Source organism: Pyrgilauda ruficollis, unplaced genomic scaffold (assembly GCF_017590135.1).
Source record: "Pyrgilauda ruficollis isolate IOZ18807 unplaced genomic scaffold, ASM1759013v1 scaffold19, whole genome shotgun sequence".
NCBI classification, from domain to species: domain Eukaryota; kingdom Metazoa; phylum Chordata; class Aves; order Passeriformes; family Passeridae; genus Pyrgilauda; species Pyrgilauda ruficollis.
This window is the reverse complement of record NW_024518095.1, coordinates 4,593,633-4,614,983: the sequence shown is the minus strand read 5'-3', so window position 1 is coordinate 4,614,983 and position 21,351 is coordinate 4,593,633. Positions and strand designations below refer to the sequence as shown.

Sequence of the window (21,351 nt, the reverse complement as noted above, 5' to 3'; positions counted from 1 at the left end):
CTGCCGAGGCCTGGGTGTTTGTGATAGGCTCCTGAAAGCTGATAGGTGCACAGATACCTGGTACCCTGCAGTGCTGTGTCCCTGCCAGAAACCTGCTGGAGATAAGGCAACTGTATATATAATACTCACAGTAAGTTAGGGGAAAGCAAAGTAAAAGCAGTTCTCTAAGACATCCTGCAGTGAAGGATGCAGAAATGTGACATAAAAACAGACAAATAAGGAAGCAGACCATAATTATTTATAAAGAAATTTATTTTATATTTGTGTACAGCAAATATATGAAAACAAATTTGATTTGAAAAATGTATATTTGATTTCTTAAAAGTATTGAACCCTCTTATGGAAAGGTTTTAGTTATTATAAAGGTACAGAAGGCTAAAATTATACTCAAATAATATATGTGTGTGTACGTATATATATATAAAAAACATGTGCAATTTTATATATATATAGTATATATAAATAATGTGTGACTTACATGATTTTTAAGGTACCTTATTTAAACATCTGAGTAAAATAGAGATATAAGAAAATATAGTTTGCTATTTCTACACAGGTTGCATTCAGCTTTTATAAGCATCTAGACAGTGCAAAATTTAAACATACAGAAATATTCTATTATTCTATACATTGTGCTCAGCTGCCACATTTCCTCTGTCACGATCATCACCAGACTGAACCAGATTTGGAGGGTTCAATTCTGGCCCTTACTAGCATCTTCTAAGAGCAATAAAAGGAAATCTGTCTTACCTTGCACTGCGCTGTGGTATAGCTTGTGCACAAGAACAATGCATTTCCTATATTAAATGATCTAACTCCCAGAGATCACATACACCTCACCATATTGATTCATTTCATTGCATTCCATATCCTGCAAAAATAAATCTCCTGTAGGACAGCATACATTACTGTGTTCTGAAGCTTAAGTAATATATTTCTTTAACATAAGGCAGGAGTATACTGAAATTTGATAATACTTAAATCGAACAGCAATCTGGAATTAAACCACATTTATGTACCACATTTTTATAGATGCTGCCTTTTTAATGTTTTTTCATGTCTTTCTAATGTTGCTAAAAAAAAAGGCAATTATGACCATTCCATATGCTTTCACAGTAGCTGCATTTTAACTGAAGGGTGTTTGAACTCCAGATAATATGTTTATTATCACTGACATAAAAACCTCAATCCTGCTTCCATAAAAATCGGTGGTTGCTTTGTTCCTACTAAAAATAAAATTGGATCCAAACATGTTAGTCACAAAGTTCGCTAGTAGAAGTAAATACCGTATTCATTAAGTCTCTCAGTGTTTAAAGGCAAAGTGGCAGCAAATACTGCGTAGTATAGCTTAAAGAACAGTACTATGCACAATTTTAAGTGTTATTCAAAAAAATCAAAAAGCAGCTGTGAAAAACGTCTCGTGGGACAGCGAATTTTGCTACATGAAAATTTCTGGAACTGTGACAGACTTTTTTCGAATTAATTTCCTACACCAACACTGTCACTCATGTCACTACATCGCCATTGCACAAATTAAAGACTGGATCTTGTATGCAATATGCATCCAGACCAGCTAATCTTTAAAATTGGATAGTCAGGAGGGTCTCCCTCTTTCTACTGCATTCATTCCTAAACTCCTCTCTAGCAGAAACTGTCATGTTTCTGAATCCTTGTAGCAACCGACAAGATAAAGAGCCTAGTGTCATCCTTCATCTACTTCACTCTGCAAGTTTATCTCTGCCCTTGCCCATATAATTGCCCCCTGCAGATTTCAACTTTAATTCAGATTTGCGTTACACTTGTTGAATAGGCCTCACAAACAGAAAAAGCCTCATTAGTAGCCTGCAAAAGTGAGCCTTACTAGTTAAAACCTTGTTTTAAATACCAAACAAAGGGGAAACACAGATGCTGAGACAATGTTTACGTCCTCTCAACCACACCCTTGAAATTTTAGCAGCAAATTAGCCAAAGGATGCTTTTAACATCTCATCCATCTCTTTTGGTTGGGAAGGAACAGCCATAACTACAAGTTTTTGCAAGGTGTGGCTGATGCTAGGAGATGGTTGGATACATATGACCAAAGGCTGCATGCCTCACAAGTCAGAACAAACCAGAGATGTGGTAGGAATTCAGGGTTTTCCTATGCCCAGAAGTTTCCTATAGACTGGAGATAAACACAAGTTCCATTTCCCACACAAAAAAGGAATAGTGTGTAAACCTAGAGTAACAGAGTATTAAGAAGAAACTAATAACTAATGATGTCAAAGCCTCTCAATTTAAAGATTCCCCAAAGTAATCTCAAAGAAAAGAAAAAAAAGAAAACCTGTGGACTCAGTCAATACATTTTTCAACCCAATTATACTGTAAATGCACTGGCAGGAAAGGCCTCAGTTCTGGAAAGGTGAGGGAGAAGAAGGATGGTGCAAAATGCTTTCATACATTTGAACATTCTTAGGATATAAGAGAGCAGGCAACTTGAAAACTAGAAAACATTCCTTGTAAGCTGTGTGGGATCAACGCAGTTTTCTGCAGGCTTTGCTTCATCCTACAGCTCAGCTTTGCCTGTTTGGGCAGGACTGGCATTAACGCTGCCTTCTCCAGCGTTGTTCTTGTCTGCTGGCTTGAAAGATAATGAAGCAGAGTTTGTGCAGTACCTTTTGCCAGTTGGGCGAGGTCCATCATCAAAAATGTGCCCCAGGTGAGCACCACACTGCAACAAAACACAATAGAGTATCACTGTGTGTGCGTGCTGCTCGCGCGGTGGCATCGCTGCGGTGTTAAGCAATGACTGGCAGCTGCTTCCAAGGAAGCACTGTGCCTGCACTGTTCCACTGGTGCCTGCAGCGCCCTACATTTAATTGCAAGAGCGATCCAGGAAGATGATCTTCTGAGATACCACAGGTGCCAAAGACTCCAAGAGAAATTTCCGGGGTGTTTCCTGTCACACCACTGCCTATGCTTGGCTGGACCACCATCTCTGAGGAGCTGCCTGTTTCTGTAATGATTTCATGGCAGGAGCACAGCTAAAAACATGGTGGTGAGGACAGCACTGCCCATGTTTCACTTACTCTGTAAGGATGCCTGTGTAAGAAAGGGACAGCCTCAGCTCTGGGCTCTCCTCAGCCTGCAACCATCTGCTACACCCCTTGGTAAAAAAAATTGAACCCTTTCATGATCCTGACAAGGACCTAAAGCACTAAAGATATTCTTTGGAGTGTGCTCTCACACTTCTTTTTTTCTTTTTCCCTTTCTATAACCTGGCACTCTTCTGAGCATCAAGGTCCTTCTGGGTGCACTTCTTGCCCCTGGAGGGGATGGAGCTCAACCTACTCATCTCATAATAATTTCTATAGTACATACAAGATAGGGACAGAAAAATACCTGTAGTGTAGATATGCAAAATACTTCTTAATTAATAATCTTTGTCTGGGAGTAATCATAAATGATGCTGAGTTTTGCTTTTTGCAAGGAATATGAAAGTACAAATGGTCTGCTGCCACTTTTGCTCTGTATGAATCAGACCCAAATACTTACAGTGCTATTCAGGGTGAACACTACTGGTCTTGTCTGTAAGAAAGGTAACAGCCCTTTGCTTTACAAGGACTGCTTCACAAATAGAATATTTTGAGGAAACTAACCCTGCTTATCCTTATTCAAAAATTAAGATTACTATCACTGCACATTATGGCTGACAACTTATCTGGATAAGAACTTCTTGTAATTAGTCACTTGAATCCCACAAGTTCATTTTTACAGCCTGCCATGAGAAACAAAAAAACAAAACCTTGCACTGGAGAAATATTTATCTTGAACAGGAAAGTCATGCTGCTTTACCAAAGAGCCTTGGCCTTTCAAGTCAATAGCAGATCTCAGTGAGAGGTGGAATGATGTAATTGAGATCACAGACCCGCTCATGTGCTCACAGTCAGACAGCAAAAATTAAAGACTGCAAATTATTCTTAACATTTAATTAATTCATAGTATTCCAAATAGGTAGAGGCAATAGTGACTATTCCAATCTCTGAATGATTAGTGATGGCAAATCTCTACCCTGCAGTTAATGTGTTGCTAATGTTCTCCTGCTGTTATGGCCTTTAATTCACCAAAGCAGCACGAAAGGTGTCTGTAGAGGCACGTAAAGTTTCGCCTCCAGGTTAAACTTTCTCAATAGACTGAAAGGCTGGGGGAGGCTCTCACACCAGCCAGGTGGGACAGAAACTCTGCTCATTTAATGACAGCTGAAACAATAATCTTCACCCGCCTTCAGGAGCAGGGCAGGTAGACCTTCGAAGCTTCAGTGCTTCCACCTGTTGATTGCACTCATGCAGACAGATCCCACATCCCACAGCAGGCTCCCTGCTCCTGAAGAAGTGTCACTGAGACAGCCATGGCAGTCCAGCAAGGATCCCAATAACAACCAAGGACTTCCAGCCCATGGTCTCAGCAGAATTCCCACAGGCAATGGAAAATAGCATGCATGCCTGGGTTAAGCAGCTCAGCTTTGTAAGGAAGGAAGATAAAACAAGGGAAGTAAGTAAAAGGAAGTTGAATGGGACCTAGAGAAAATCAAGCTTCAAGTCTTCTTCCTGAAAGACTGCTGTCTTGCCATCCTTTCCTCCATTATCCACTGCTTATCCTTTTTATCATTTTCCTTTATATTGAAGGCCTTTTTTATGTTAGCGCATGCAAAAAACCTAAGCTGTTTCTGAAAGTGGGGTATCTAACAGTGAAGCATTTCACCTGACTGTAAGCATACCTCTGGGGGAAAAAAAAAAAGTAAGTGTCCCAGAAAGAGTATTTTTCTAAATGCTCAGCATCCTAATTAAATCATCTCATCTCAACTAAGAATGCTTTAAAACCTCCTGGCTGGAAGTGTTAAACAGATCTTTTCCAGACTAACATTTAACAAAAGATAAATCATTCCCTCTCTACTGGACAGAAACAGAACAAGAGAAACTGCAGAGAGAAATGCTCTATAGAAGTAATATATTCACACACAGACTACAAAGACAATCTATCAAAAAAGTTTTCCTCACAAAACCTGAGAAACTGTATGAGAGTCCAAGGTAGTCTCATTGCACCTTTTTGTGATGGCAGAATCACTCCAGGACTGAATTACTGTAAAATTTGTTACCTTTTGAGATTACCTCTCACCAAAACTTTATGTGGCAATTCTCTGTATAGGGGAGTCTATAACTCATCTGCTCTACACAGAAATGTATTTCAGTCCTTTGTATCACAGTATAAGAAACCTGGCACTCAGCTGAGGGTACAAAGGATGAATTGACTTTACTGTCCTCCCCACACATAATAGGTGCTGACCATTTTTCTAGGACATATATACATGCCTGCAGAGCCTCTGAAAAAGAAACAATTATCTGTTGCAGCCTTGCACATAAATATATTGGGCAGAATGAACTGGGACAGTGAAATGGTTAAAGCATTCCAAGTATGTGCTTGGGAGCAGGAAAGGGGGGGTCACTGCTAACTGTCAGTATGCTTGGATCTCCCAAGACTCCTGGTTCTAATATACTGCTGGGAGGCATGGAAAGCAGCTTGCAGTCAGCTGCTGCAGTTGAGAGTCCAAGCTATTGGTGTGCAAACACTACTCTTGTGACTATGGAATTTTATTGATCTGCACAGGAAAAATAGTAGGTAGGGAGACCACAGGGAAAGGGATGCTTGAACAGGACAGAGGAAAAAAAAAGATATGCAACCAGTTTTACAGTATTCCTCAACTGCATTTGTATTAACTTCTACCTGTCACTAATCACTGACCTTTCAAATACATCCAGGGTGTGTTCCAAAAACTGTGAAAGTTATTTCAAGGATAATCCCATGGATGTATTTGATTAATATTACAGTGATTTTTCCCCTGTGTTTGCTTTCTATAATAAAGAACACGAAAAAAAAATTATTTTACTCTCTCAGACAGGTGGGAAGGACTTTCAAAGCAAAATCAACTACTTTTTCATCTGCAAAGGATTAAAAAGGCTTTGGGTGTGGGAGATGGTATTTCCCTTTGGTTCTACCAAGGTCTGTCATATCAATCCCACTGCTTTGCAGGTTGCAGTAAAACTGGTTTTTTTTTTTCTTTTTTTTTTTTTTTTTTTTTTTTTTTTTTTTGCAGCTGCATATGTGATTCACACTCCAGGGGCAGATACAGAATGGAGCAGTATTAGCTGTGCTGAGCACTGGCTGCAAAGATGCTCACCACCTCTCAAGCTATTTTCCTGTGTGACTTATCATCTGTGGAGTTATTACCCCAGGAATAGCTGGTAGGAAGTTGCCATTGGATTATACAGCAAATATGACCTTGGTCATATTTTTTTCTTCAAATTCAGATTTTAGTTTTGCTTTGATTTTATGGTGTCTGCATGTGACTGCTGCTAATATTGCTGGTCTCAGGTCTTTTAACACTACTTTGTTTGGTAACAGGTAAATGACATTCCCAGATTCCTTGGCTGACCACAGGCTTCCTTGGGCTTCTCCAGGAGCTCTGGCCATCTCCTGAAATGTGTCAGCAGATACAGACTCAACAAGTTGGCAAGAAGCAGATTTTAGCACTGTTCAGGCCTACTAAGCAGAGCTGAAGAGACTGGACTGCATTTTTGATTATGCCAGTAACCACTGCTGAAGCATGAGCTTCCCCATCTGCAGTCTCATTGCTACCTTGCTAGTGAATTTAGGGAAGTGGATATTCTCACAAAGTGTTGAATGGATCTTCTACAGCCTATCATCCATGTAAAAACTTCAGAATTTCATAGTATACATGACAAACCCGCCGACACACTAATTTGGTCATTAACATATTGGGCCAAATGCTCTATGCAGACTGACATTAATGGATACTCTAGAGAAGTTTCTCCACTCACTCTGAGCCTTATATAATGAGGTCTGACTGACTAGTAAGGATGCATATTGTCAGGAATAAAATCACTTACCCCCCAACAATGCTGGAAGAACAGCAAATTATCACTGCCCGATTGAAGCTGCTGCTTCTCTCAGGAGGAGTTTGAGAATGTGGAGCTAGAGGACTGCAAGCTGCTGGCTACAGCTGCTGAACACCAATGCAGCAGCTTCTCCCTTTGCTAGGTAATGATTATGCCATTCCCTTCACAGAAAGGAGGGCAGCACAAAGGATGAGAGAAAGTAGAACAAGACAGATTAACGGAAAATTTGGGCATGTTTTGAATGACTACTGACTTCATTATTAGGGCAGATGGGATTATTTGAGGCAGCCATTAGGACTGTGCTGGGAATGAGTGTTGGGAACAAGTTAGCATGGATGCACAGTAATGTAGAGTGATGGAATCAGCACACAGACAGTCGCTCCACTGCTTTCGACTTCTCTCAGCTGCTCACATGTGGAGTCAGGACAGGCTCAGGCTCAGGAGCTCCTTTGAAGGGACCCTCTTCAGGAAGACTATTTTTGTACACTCAGCACCGAGTCCAACCATTTACATCTGCTCTGTTAAATCTCACATGAGACAACAACGTGCATTCCAACAATCCCTTTGTGTCTTCAGCTCGTTCCACCCAGCTTTTATGCCTACAACCCCTTGTGCCCTCTCACAATTATTACTATCTAATAGAACTGAAAGGTTTGCAAATCTCAAGGAAAGTACAGCACACTGTAATGGTTTTTGCAGCCTTTGCCATTGGAATAGTCTGTGTGTGCTATAAACTAACCTGACTGCAGGATATCTCAATCCGATGCATCCCATAGGAGAAATCATCATTGAAAGCAATTGCATCAGGACTGATCACATCATAAAAGGAAGGCCAACCTGGAAAAAAGGAACAAGATAGGTAAAAAAGAGGGTGTCTTTGTGGCAAATAGCATTGCAAAAAGCAGGAGAGAATCACACTTTGAAAAATGTTTATCTGACTCCAGAGCATGGAAATAATGAAATGGAGATTTTTTTAATCCTAAATCACTTAGGTACTTTGGAAAACTTCCCCTCACCAAGTACAGTTGTTTACAGGAAAGGACTAAGTTGCCCCTAGCTGCCCAACCTCCACAGGGATTCCTGCACTCCACCACAAGCAGTGATAGCAGTTTAGCTTGGGGACAAAGGTCCCAGATAAGCCAATTCAGCTTTAACCACAAGTTTAAAAAAGACCCCACAAATTCCACCCTGATTATAAACAGCAAGGCTTTATGGAACAGAAATGATTTTGCTTTTGCAATATAAAGATACTTTAAAAAAATTAATTGGGAAATTGCCATTTACAGCCCCAAAACATGCCGTAACCTTTGCCTTCCCCAAAGCAAACTGAAAAGGATGTGTTCAGACACTGAACCATCACACATTAGAGGTAGTGAGATGATTAGTATTGTGTCTCATGTCAAAACAGTAATGAGTGCTTCAGATCAGACATGGACAGATGGAACCATAGCTATGCCTGTGTCAGACACTAGTGGATGATCTGCATGTGGTCTGCATCCAGGATAAAACAACTGCATTCACTGACACCAGATGATGATATGTGTACCTGACCTACCAGTAATGGCCACTTACCAAAATAATGACCTTCCACTCTTTAACTACTCCACACAAAGTCTCCCCCTCTCCACAACACAGGTAAACAACAAGGCAGTGGTAACCCAGAAGATACCCATCACATAGTAACTTCTCAGCTACTCCTCAAAAGCCATCATAATGCTCCGTTTCCTGAAGCAGGGCTCCCACATCAGCAACTGACAGGCTTTAAGGTCATGTCAGCATCTACCAGTGCCCACCTGAAATCTCACCTGCTATCTGTCCTTCTCATTTAGTCTCTTGCCAAATACAACACACCCAGGCACCTCTTGCTCTCTCCCTGTATTACCCATATGGCCAAGAATAAAGAATTTCCTAGTTTCTTGTCCTAAAATTTGTTGAGCATTTGCTACTGATGATTTCATAAAATGACTTGCAATAAGCTACTAAGAAACACAGCAGTAGCTGTGAATCACTGCATGCAGATGAACGAAGGCTTTCCATAAGAAAAGTGAGTAAAATTTTCTGTACAGTAAAAAGAGAGTGGAAACTATCAACTTTTCCAAATGTGAGTAGAGAAAATGTGTGAACTGGAAAAAGACCCATATGTCTTCAGTTGTATCCTAGATTATTAAATATGGTAGAAGATTTATTAGGATGTAAGCATAACAAGAATATTTTTTTAAACAAAGAAATGCTCAGAGATGTGTTTCTCTTTCTTTTCGGAACACACATATAGTAGCATTTCTGAGCTACCTGAAGGCATTGCAAGCGTAAGTTGTATGCTCACAAGGTGCCTCCTACCATCACAACTGTTTCCACCCCAGAACTTCCTGCAGAAACAAGAAGAGTCATCGCCCTCTCTCCAATTATTACAAATGGAAGAGTTACAGGCAGCAGGTAGACTGAGAAGCATGCACCCTGAGCAGGGAAAATACCCCGCAAAAACAGGAATCAAAACAATGCAGCAATGCTAACTGCAAAAAACCAATTTATAAATCCTTCCCCTCATGCAAAATGTTGCTGTCAAACAACCACCATCACAAACAGAAAAGGAGTAAACATATGACAAGTTTTGTAAAAGGGGTTATCCTATTGACAGGAAAGTTGATGCTTCCTAATTGGTGGCTCCTTTCCAATATCATTTGTCATCTTCTTAGCTGGGCCTCTGTCTAATGAAAATTGAGCTAGTCAAAATATTTTTAATGAAGCCTTTTTTGTTTGGTTGGTTTTTTATTTAATAATTTTGCCAAACAGACATACCAGTTTGCCCTTGTGTGATGGCAAAGGAGTTTCAAAGAGAGAGTTCTTTGGAACAACCATCTGATCATGTGAAAGCCTTTAGAGAAGGCAAAATTCAGGGCTGCAGAAATTCTCAAAGAAAACCATGCCTCCTTCATTATAGCAATGAGGGGGAAGCTTCAAAGACTGAAACACAGAGATTGAAGCAATCTGTGTCTTGCTGAGAAAATTATCTTGTGAGAAGAGTTTGGAGGAGATATATTTATGTCAGCTTTGACTTTAAGACATCCTTCTTTCTCTGGACTTCTCCTTTTGGTCCTCCCATTCACCAGAGAAAAATTATTTGCTTTGGATGCACTCCATACACTTCTAAAAATGAAGTAATCTGAAACCTATATAAACAGGCAAGCTTCTCCTAAAGTAGTCTTTGTACCCAACTGAAGTGACTTCAGATTAGACTGTCAGTTCATGCTACATATGACACATGTTCCAAAGGCTCCACCACTGCCACATATGGTCCCCAAGAGAGGGACTAGGAAACAGATCTCCACAGTGTGTATTTTAAACTCCCTGCTAAACTATCTCTTCTCGAGTTGCATGGCAGGCCAGGCACCAGCACTCCCAGGACAAACCACTCTGTGAGGGTTAACTGAAAACTGAGCAATCCTTGGAACAGAAAATGTCCTGAAGGGCACAGAGACACACGCTGTCATTCTGTTGACCTTGAGAGGAAGATGAGTGAATTGCTCATTGAGTTGATGAGCCAGGCTGACCAGAAAATCAATCCCCTTTTGCAGTCTCATATCCTCTCCTGAGGTAGAGTGGAAAACCCATCTGATAGTTTGCTAAGCCTTCTTGCACCATTTTGTCTACTTCAAAAGCTGCCAGGAACAAGCTGTAGCAGCAGCAGTCTGCTTGCCTGCATATCAGGCACCTCCCAGTGGTGTAGAAAGCCAGCCTTAAAACTTCTGTCTATATAAGAGGTAAATGGCCCAGCAGTGGCCTCCACTTTGCAGGTCTTAGGCCACTTCACCTGTCTCCCAGCTGTAGCCCCTCCACTCCTGCCCTCCTGCCTCCTTCCTGCTGTAAGGCTGCAAAATGATTGGCTACCCTTACATTTTAGGTTGCTCTAAGCTGTCCATTAAATCTTCACCTTTGAAGGCTGTCTGGCTACTTGTTAAGGGCATGCTCCTGTAGGGACAGTGGTGAAGATGACAATTTTGGATCTCTTGCACTTCTGCTAAGCTGAGAGAAACAGTAACCCTTGTCACTGCAGAGGCTGAGCACTGGTGAAGATCCTTTGCAAACCCTGGTTCCAAGACTCAGTCCCCCTTTGGTGATGGCCCTCTGTCAAGTCTAGCCCACATCTGATGGGCAGCAGGAGCTGGGCCATCCTTTTGAAGGATGGTTAAACATACCAGCTGGGAAGAAATAGCCTCTGGAAAGGGGCAAAGGGTAATTGCAAGAGAGAGGATGAAGGTGGGAGGAGTTTACCAGACGAGTGAACAACTTCAAATGACATTCACACTTTTCTGTGTGTGAGCAGCAACTAAGATTTGTCAATACATTTATCCTTGCATGCAAAGTTTAGTTTGAGGGGCAGTATGACACAGTAATCACCAGCAATTTTTATTGTGCTATAGACATTTTAAATGGGTTCGTTCTTAGATTCACAGACACTTTGCACCACACTGGCAATAGAAACAGGATTTAAAATAGGAGTCTGTCATGTTTGTGTTCACTCCAACAACCCTTTGCATGGGAGTCAGGCCACTATGTCCTAAGGGCCAGTTTCTGGTAAGTTAATAAGCAAGCCACAAGAGATGAGTAGTTTTTCAAATACACAGCAATTATAGTTTCTTAGATCTAAAATACACTTAATAAAGCAATGAAACTTTCTTCTGTCAAGTATTTAAGTGAAAAGCATGTGTAAACTGAATATTACTGAGAGATCTTTTCCACTCCATCCTGCATGAGTAACAGAGGGGATCTTATGCTGCTGGGAGTCATACATAGACATAGTCATAGTCATGTCCTATTCTTTCTCTTTCTAGGACAGCTCCCAAATATTTTGTAAAAGCTGTGCAGCATTTCTAAAATTCACTCTACCTGCCCTCGCTAAAACTGAGTCTTTTGTGTTTTATAATGCTTTCCCTGCTCTGAAAAAGAGGAGACAATGACTTATGCCTCTTTGTCACGAATGCTTTCTTGCTTGGTACTGCCCTGGGCAGCAACATGGCAGGACAGGGAGGAACAGAAACACTGAGTCTGGTAACCAATGCTGGATGCTGCTTTTGCCGCGCTGGGCAGAGGGCTTAAAATCATTCAGAAGAGGCCATCTTCTTTCCCGCTTCCAGACCTCCTATTTCAAGTACCTGATTGAGTCTGTATTTCTAATAATCTATTCACGGTAGGCACCTACACAGGCAGCTGGCACAAGGTGGGTACCAGGTGGGTACAACACAGCTGCAAGCACACAGCAGTCCCAGTCCCCAAACTGAACAGTCAAACTGAGATGCCAAAGTAGCTATAATGCCAGAGGAAGGCAGCAAGCACAAACAGCGTGCCCATAGTCCAGCCCCTGTTTTGCATTCCTGATACAAATATGACACCCCAGCAGGAGTCGATTGTTTCTTGCACATTAATCCAGGAAGCTCCAAAGACTCTTTATCTTGTGGGCTACTCCAGGATTCTTTCTTGGGGCAATTCTGACCTCATGCAAAAAAAAAAAAAGAAAGACATTTTATTCTCATAAACTTTTGGAAAGTAGTCCAACTGCTGACTGACTGATCAATTTTAGAAGCGTCTCAAACCTCCTTCCAGTTTTGGAAGTTTACACACATTTTATTGTAGTTAGATCTCCAACTTCCTAGTAGATGGATGCAAGCACTTAGACATCTAACTGTTAGAATTGTGCCTCTATAATTATTTGCAGAAGCAAAATGGCAGGCTGCTTTTGAAAATCAGCCCTGCTAGGCTATTTTTCCCCCTATCCTTAACTAGTACGCCTTTTGACATTTTTTTGAACAGCACAACTGAAATCCCAAAGCATGTAATACTCTGACATAATTCCCATCTCATACACCTGCCGACTGGAGAGTTCCAGTTTCTCAATAACTGTGATGACCGTAGTTGTTTTTCATTTTAGATCCCTAGGAGATTAAATCCAACCTGCATTTTATCATTCTTTGCTGTAATTATTCCAAGCATTTACTTCAGTGAGTTATTTACAGATGGAGAAGTAAGGGGGAGATGGAAGATGTTAGAATTACCAAATGGCACCAGATGTAAAAGAGGACCTTGACCTGAAAAATACCTTGTTTCTCTGATGTGTTGTATTTTTAGAATTCTGATTCCCTTTTAACCTAATGTGGATTAATGAAAACCCAAAGGCTTTTTAAGGTAGAGTCGCATCATTTATCTTCACTGAGAAACCATGTCTGTGTAAAAACATAAAGTGTATTAGGATTAAAAAAAAGGTAATAAAGCTTCTGCTTTGAAATTGCTGTAAAGCTGAAGGGCTTTCACTTTTTTCTTTCTCAAAGGTTTATTGAAACAGAATCTGAAAGACATAGGCATCCACAGCTGTAACTTCTCACATAAAAGTTTAATGTAGAACTACAAAGTGACATGTTGCTATTATGTAGGATGCCTGCACAGATATAGGGCTTTTTTTTTTGGCTAGCACAGAACATCCTGGGTTATTTTTCTTAATATCTCCATGATGATGAATGATTAATGAATATTCTTACTTACAGTTATTTTACTGTGAGGTAACACTTCTTTTTGTGGAGGTTCATGTAATTTATCCAAATGTAGCGAGAAACAGAATCAGGCACTGAAACATTCCTGTTCACCAGCAAACAGGTTTACACTAGATATGTATTCTAATGGGGAAAAAAATGGCCATTCCTTCAGATGCACCATCAGATACAAGAAGGACAACACAGTACTGCTTTTCAACAGACCACACTGAAAAAGCATCACAGTGGTAGCTAGGCGGGGGTTGAAGGGAACAACACAAAGACAAAATAAAACTTAATTTTGGAAGAAAAAGTAAAGAGAGAGCTTTTCTCTAATACTACCTGTCTCTAAAAGCGAAGTTGGGCTATTGCAGCAGGCAAATACCGTGCTGCCAGAACAGTGTGGGAAGGGAATTTTTCAAAACAACCGAACTTCTAATAGCAGCTTTTATGAGACAATCGCCATCTGTTTTTTTCCTTTATGTTTCTCACTTGGGAAATAAAAAAAAGTGAAAGCCATGAATAAAGGTGGTATTTGTTTTCTTCCTTTACAGCACTCCGAGCATCCAAACAACTTACCATGAAACAACATATGCAATCCAGATTTATTTCCTTGTTAGTGGGAGGAGGTTATATTTGTTTAAAATGATTGTTAAGGGAGATCTGAAACTTAGCGTCTACAATTTCATTTGACATCTGAATTTTTCAGAACAAGAGTGCCCCTGATGTCTCTTGAGCAATAAAAGCATGGGGCCTACTCTCTTTAGCAATTAATAACTCTATCACAATACTGCTCTTGCCCTAGCTGCTTCCTTTGTGCTTTCACTGTGGTCTAAAATACTGATTAATACAAGCTGGTTCTTTTAGAGTCTTCCTCTGTAATATTCAACATCTTGAATGTACAAGCCACTGCTAAAATCTCCAGGTAGGCAGGAACTAGGATCTTCCTCATGTCTTCTTACAAAGATTGAGTTACTAATGGTTTCTTTCTTGGTTCAGGTTCAACAAAACTACTGAACCTAACTCACTTCCTCCCAAAGGACGGGTTTCTCCCCTCATCTGAATAGTGTCTCTTGTTACTTTAAATCATGGCTAATGTTTTTAAAAATATATCTTACACATAAGTCAGCTGTAGATCTTCAGCATCAAAGGAGCCAAACAGAACTGTGTGAAGCAGTGTAACCTTAAGCTATAATTTTAAAATGCCATCAAGAAATCTCTCAAATAGTTTTTAAAATTTACTGTTGACCTAATAACCTCAGTCCAAAGCATTCAACTTCAAATAGTTGTTTTTGTTTTCCCTCCAAAAGCAGTATTGGTAAAACAAATATATATATTGCAAAATACTTTGAAATTTGTGTATCAATGAGTAATCTGTGCAACTCACTAAAATTACTAAAGATTTCATTTAAGATGAGTAAATCGGGATAGTAATAGAGCTGGCAGGCCTTAGATGGAAATGATTTGATAATATTGGAATTCTAATGCAGTATGTTCACAGAGAAAGTTAAAAAAACCAAGCAAATGCAACCTTGTAATAATCAACATCTGGCACTGAAATGAACAGCAGTCACAGATGAAATACATATTTGAAAAATTTGTCATGGTGTCTTTCAAGTAATGAACATCCACAAATTGTTTGTTGAAATATTTTCCTTTTAGTATTGTTATGCATGTCTGGGAAATAAAGTTTGTAAAGAACAGCCAGAACTCAGCTGCACGCTTAAAACTGAAACCACAGAGGTTACTGAATTAATTTTAATTCCAAAAAAACCAAAGCCTGTACTGTCTTCCTTTTGCAGTTATATTCCTTCTATGAACCTCCTTCACTAGTGCCTCCAGTATTGAATACTCCAGCAGACAAGAACTCTCCTCATTTCAGCTGGACAAATAGGTTCTCATCTCAACTGTAACATTATAAATTAATACAATTTTCTCTTGAAACAAGGGAAAGTGTTACTATACTGATTAAAACAAACAACCCCCCCACCCAAACCAACAATAACAAAGACTCCCTTTCTTCCAGTTACTTTATTAAAGGAGATGTCTATGTGAGGGAACTTGGTCACAAACTAAAACCAGACATAATTTTCTTGGCCATGAAGGAAGGCTTTTGTCAGGATTGGGGCAAAAACCTGAGGCAGCTAGCTGATGGCAGTGTCTGATACCAAAGGTTGACAGAATAGAGAATTGAAAGCAGAGTGAAGACAGAGCTCCAAACCGCCAGGTCTCTAAGGGCCATTTGGCCACAGGACAAGACTCTGCAGGAGGAAAATATGGAAAGGCGGATCATGGCTCCTTCTCATGCCATGGTGGAGGGCAAAACCCTCCTCTTTGCCTAATATTAGTTTATCCACAAAGCTAGTCCTTAAGATTGATACATTTCTAGACTAGGATTTTTATCACACTGCAGGAACATTTCACCATGAACTACACGCTCATCAAGCCCTGCAAGGAACCTAGCCTTGAAGCTGTGCTTTTCACGGGGAGTGCAAGATCTACTCACTGCAGTTTTCTGCACACTTCTGAGGTAGTTCTACCACCCTAGGCCTCAGGGTAACTTTACATTACCCTCTGCCTAGACTTTGTCTCTGCAACTTACAGTTGAACACTATGCTGCATGCATAAGAGAATGTAAAAGCCACAGGCACTACATAAAATCCTAAAAGAAGAAGAAAAAATAATTATTTGCAGGGTTAGATTGTTTGAAATTGCTGTTGGTTTGGAGGGAGGTTTCAATCTTTTTAACAACCTCTTACGCAAACAAAGAGAGGTAGGCAATAACGCGTACTAGAAAATAAAGACCTTTCTTCACAGAAAACCCTGGCAAAAACAATATACATGTGCACACACACTCACACATGCTCCTTTTAAGTTTTCTGCAGAAAACTTTGTACTTTGAAAAAAAACCCGGCAAGTATTGAAATGGAAAAGTTAATATTTCTGATTGTAATGTTGACCTTTTGTTTTCTGTTACAGTTTCTAGGGCAAAGCATGCCCTTTCTCCTAAACACTACTTTTTCTTTCAAGGTTTGAAAAGGAAACCATTTCACAGCCATACAACATCATCAGTAACACAGAACATGGAAAGAAACAGCAAAGCAATTAAGACCAATCACATGAGGAGCTGCTCTCCTTTAATGCTTTGCTGGGGGAAGCCCAGCTTGCTTCCAAAATATCCCAAAGACTGAGCAAGGATTAACATGAATATGGCTGCTGTACAGGTCAGCTCACCACAGGTCTCTTATTCTCCTCTGTGCCTGTGCTATTCCTTTCATGACTCCATCTTTTATGTCTTCTTTTCCTTCTCCATTAGCATTCTATTAAATTTTGTACTCAAATAAATAATTCAAACAAAACATAAGTACCATACATGAAGCGTTCAAGACGTGAAAGCAACTTCCAAGGTAAGCTATGAACATTTGTAATTAGGCACAGTGCAAATGTTCACAGCAGAAGTCAATTATACTCACTACATGTTTTCGCAGGCAAATAATACTGGTTTATAAACATACAACTCACTTCAGGGTCTTGTTTTCTTTTACGATACTCTAGATAAAGAAATATGTACAAAGAAGTAATTTGCTTGGAAAGTAAACCTGTTGCAATAAACAAGAGAAATAAAAGATATAGAGAGTAGCAGAAAAAGGAAATGAGCCTCTATACAGAAGAAAATTGGAGAGGCAAGATACTAAGGAGTGGACATGCATAGCTCCTCCCATTGAGTCATTCAAGTAACTCAAAGAAAACTCTGAACTCATGCGGATTTGCCTCGTTATATGGTGCTTCCCACAACGTCAGGCTAACTGTAGTAGCTTGCCATCCACAACATCAGCTATGGATGCTCTTGGCAAACTCTTTTCTCTAAGGCTGATTAGTACTTGTGTTTCTCCGGGCTTTCTCCTCTGGGCCATCCTGATGTGCCGGTGCCCCAGCGGTGCCTTGGCCCCAACGCCACCGCTCCGCTCGGGCCATCGCCCAGGCCCTGTACCCCTCCCCGGCGGTGCCCGTGCCCGCTGCCCTTCCCGCTGCCGCCGGCAGGGCACCGGGGCTGGGACAGGCACGGCGGGGCACAGGCTCCGGCCGCAGGGCAGGCCCGGCCCGGCCGGCCGCTCCTCAGCGGCGGCTGTCGCCTCCAGGCACGGGGGGCCCGGGAGGCTCGGCACAGCGCATGGCCTTGTTCGTGTCTCCACCTGCCGATCCCACAAGCGAATGTCCTCGAGGGAAAGCAGCCTCGCGGCTAGACAGACAGACGGACAGACACGGGTCGGTGATCATACAGCCGCGTTCCAGGGCTGTTCCTGTGCAGACAGTCACCGTGACCCAGGAGAGGAGACAGGACACCGACACCGCCAGGGGTGACCAGGTTTCTTTCCACTTTCCCTCTCAGACTTTGGAAGACAGGCAGGCTGCCATTCCGCCGTGTGCTCGCTCCTCGGCAGAGCCGTTCTTAGGTAGGGCCGAGCCCCGCTGACCCCGGGCGCGGAGGGGCCGGCGTTCCGCGCCGAGAGGGCGGCCACGGCACGCGAAGGCCCTGCGCGGGCAGCCGAGGTGGCACTGCAATCACTCGGTACATTTCTGGAGCTCATTTGTCAAAAAGCATCACCTTCAGTCCGCTGAACCCTTCAAAAGAAGCACACACCAGGGCTCCAGCCTAACCTAGCTCTCACCCTCCTCAGAAAGGACTAAAAAAAAAAAAAAATAAAAGACAGGGAAGGAATATACAAAGGCATTTCTCATCAACTGCTAAATGGCCCGATATAGCCGTAACCTCTGCTTCTCTGCTTTATAGCAAGAGAGTGATGCAAACCCGATGGGACAGCATGCAGGCTGCACTTGGAGCCACCGGGGTGCATTTTTGGAATTGGACAAATATTCTGAAGTGGACACCTGGGAAGGGCATGGGCAGCAAGGGGAAATACTGTCAGGAAAGTAAGAGTTTAAAACTACTAAGAAAATTTCTGACTACAGTTTTAAGAGGTGAAGTGCTGGCACGGATCAGTTTTCCTGAAAAGCAGGAACCGAGCTCGGAGCTGGCTCCTGTTCTGCAGTTTGAAGACCTCAAAAGCAGAGCTATTTAGACAGCAACTTCTTCAAGGAGTCCAGCTAAAACTACAAGGACATAAAATTCCAGTCAGACACAGGAAATTCTTGGGGCAATTCAAGATTTTTATGAGTCAGAAGATAAAAATTCCTCTGAATACCCAACTAAACTAATCTAATGAAATAGTCACCAGGAAAGGAGTGTGGTGAATCTGCATGTCAGGAAGGACAAATTTAAACAAACAGGAAATTGAATAACCTGAAGCTGTTTTCATTTTTACTCCCGGTGCCCTGCTTCTATTTTTTTTAAGGTGCAAACTGAGTTGATGGCTGCAGAAGCTGAGGGGACTTTCCTATTTTAGAGGAAGTATCAATTTAAAAGAAATTAATTACCTGGCTTCCTTTTGAAAAGGTGGTAAGTTGTTTATTTGTGATTCATTATTTGCACTATTGTAAACCCTTCAGGGCCAAGTGCAATTGGCCACTGACCATTGCAAAGGAATGAAGGGAAAATCATTGATGTAAAGTTCATAACTGAGCATTTAGCTTTTTCCTTGGCAAACAGAAGTGAAGTTAAATGCTTCCTATCAGATATTTTACCTATGCTAGTAACTAGAGGGATCATTCCAAAATGATAGCTACATCTGGTCCAGGTTCATATTGAGGTGCATACTTAGATTTTGACATAGAAAAGTTGACAGAGAGGTTTCCAGAGAGATCCTCATGACTACAAAGGTCTAAACTTTAGGTAAATGGAATTTTAAGACCATCTGTGTGTAGTGGTATTATACAGAATGTCACCTCCCCCAGTGTATAGCTATGGAGCTATACATTGTCTAGACTCAAAAAAGAAGGGGTTTACAATTGAATAGAATTGCATCCCAAATGCCTTTTATCAGGAGTGAGGAGCTTTTTCACTTTGTAACATTTTCATTAAAAATTCTCTCATTTAGGAAATGCAATAAATTTTAGCAAATTGTGCTTTGCAAAGATCCCGTTAGAATTCCTATATTACAAAGATTGACACTGTTCTCATCATGTTGCTTGTATACTAAAGTTGAGCTTGCATTCAAGCCCTTTTGTTATCTCAGGTTTGCCTCAGCTTCAAGGAAGTAAACATACAGAGAAGCTGGATTTTTTTGCTTTATTTAATGAACTCTGTGATTTCAAACCTCTTCTCTTCCAAAAGAGACAAAAAGGAAAATTCTCTGTAAACAAGCTTTCCTCCAAAATGGCTCTTGTGTTGACTAAAATGTTTCATTATACAAAGAGTTCATTATATGAAAAAGTACTATATTTTAATTTTGATTTTCCCCTTTCATTTTATATTTCATACTAAAAACTGCAGATAAGAAGTTGTGCTGAAATAATTTTGAGATGAAAAATGAAATCTTCTTCTTCAAAAGCCACTGGTCTCTCAGCTTCCACAGTCTGATGTGCTGCAGTAGACAATTTGTTAGGCATAGGCTGAACTGATTGCAAACTGCTTTTATATAAATTTAGAACACTTCTTAGTTTTCTCTCTGAACTGCCTGTCTGGATCCTCCTATTTGGGGTTGATTCTGGACTCCACTTAAAATACTAATTGTTTATATTAAACAGACAAGAGAATGTGTGATGTATTTTAACTGTCAAAAGTGTTGTGAACAGGAGCAGCTGGAAGAGGAATGTTTAATTCATTCCGTTACCCCCAAGCCTTTTAGAATCCTGTATCAGCAGCTACATCTTAGTCTTGCAGGCAAAGAAAACAGGGTATGAAGGGGTGGTAGCACTGCAAATCTTATTCTACAGGAGAAAAACCCAAGGGGCATTCAAAAGCCATAATATTGTCATTATTACTTCAAACTAGAGTATCACTAAATCTACAACAGTATTGATGCATCTGTGAAAGCTGTGCATGTTTTTGTGTGGAACAGTTCACATACTATGACTTGTTTCTTGTGCTGGTTTACTCACACTTCGCTGATGCCAGAGACACGATGGAGGTAGTGATGGGAGATACCACTCAAACTATTCACTATGTGATACTTCTAAAAAAGCACTCTTAAATCTTCTGGACACAGCAGCCTGTGTGAAGCTGTGAGGAAGAAAAAGGTCCTGCCCCTGCACAATTTATTCTGACAGGGCACCTCAGACGTGCTCGGGACAGTTCCCCCACCATAACTGTTGCAGCAAAAGCTTTTGCCAGGACCAGCAGATCCTGAAACAAGTGTAAGAGTTGTTACTTAAGAGAGCCTAATAAAGGCCTTGCTAAGTATAAAGATCAAGTTATTTCCAACCTTTCAAATTTTCAAAAGCAGAAAAGCATCCAACCACCTTTACACTATTTTGTGTATTTCCTTGAGAAAACCTTCTAAGGAAAACAGCAAATTAGCTGCACATGGAAAAATGATCCTTCTAGTGTCTGAAAACATCAGGTAAAGACATGCAGGAGGTTGTGCCAACTGCTGTAGTGCAGGTTTTCTTGGTTTTTCAGGCCTGACTTCTGCCATGTGGTTTGGGGTCTTTTTTTTTTTTTTTCTTAATGTCACATTTACAGGATGAATTTGGCACTTCGGAAAGGAACACTGCCTTTGTTCATCCCATCAGTCTTTCGCTTGTCCAATTGCCACGGCTGTATTAGTAGGAAAAATAGACCTAACGAGGTGTAAAATAATGCTCTACATTCAAAACCTGAGCGCTGTAGCTCATTTCACTTTAATATTTACTCCAAAAGTAAACTGCTGAAACCTTGCATAAATGGTGCCAAATGAGTTTGCAAGGTATTCTAAACGTACTGAAGTTAAGTCGATTAACACCTCATACACACAGTTGTTTATTTGGTTCCCTACTACCAA

At 40.8% G+C, this 21,351-nt stretch overlaps 1 protein-coding gene across 5 annotated transcripts in view; it reads right to left on the bottom strand.

The window, feature by feature from the left end:
• Nucleotides 1-234: 234 nt before the first annotated feature.
• Nucleotides 235-21,351, bottom strand: part of MSRB3 (methionine sulfoxide reductase B3) — an 80,851-nt gene continuing 59,734 nt past the window's right edge. For all 5 annotated transcript variants that reach the window (XM_041465576.1, XM_041465574.1, XM_041465575.1 and 2 more), the window contains 2 exons: nt 7,693-7,790; nt 235-2,710 (listed from right to left, as the gene is read on the bottom strand). In XM_041465576.1, coding sequence (XP_041321510.1) covers nt 2,546-2,710; nt 7,693-7,790 — 263 coding nt within the window. In that variant the 3' untranslated portion in view covers nt 235-2,545. The remainder of the gene's footprint in view (nt 2,711-7,692; nt 7,791-21,351) is intronic.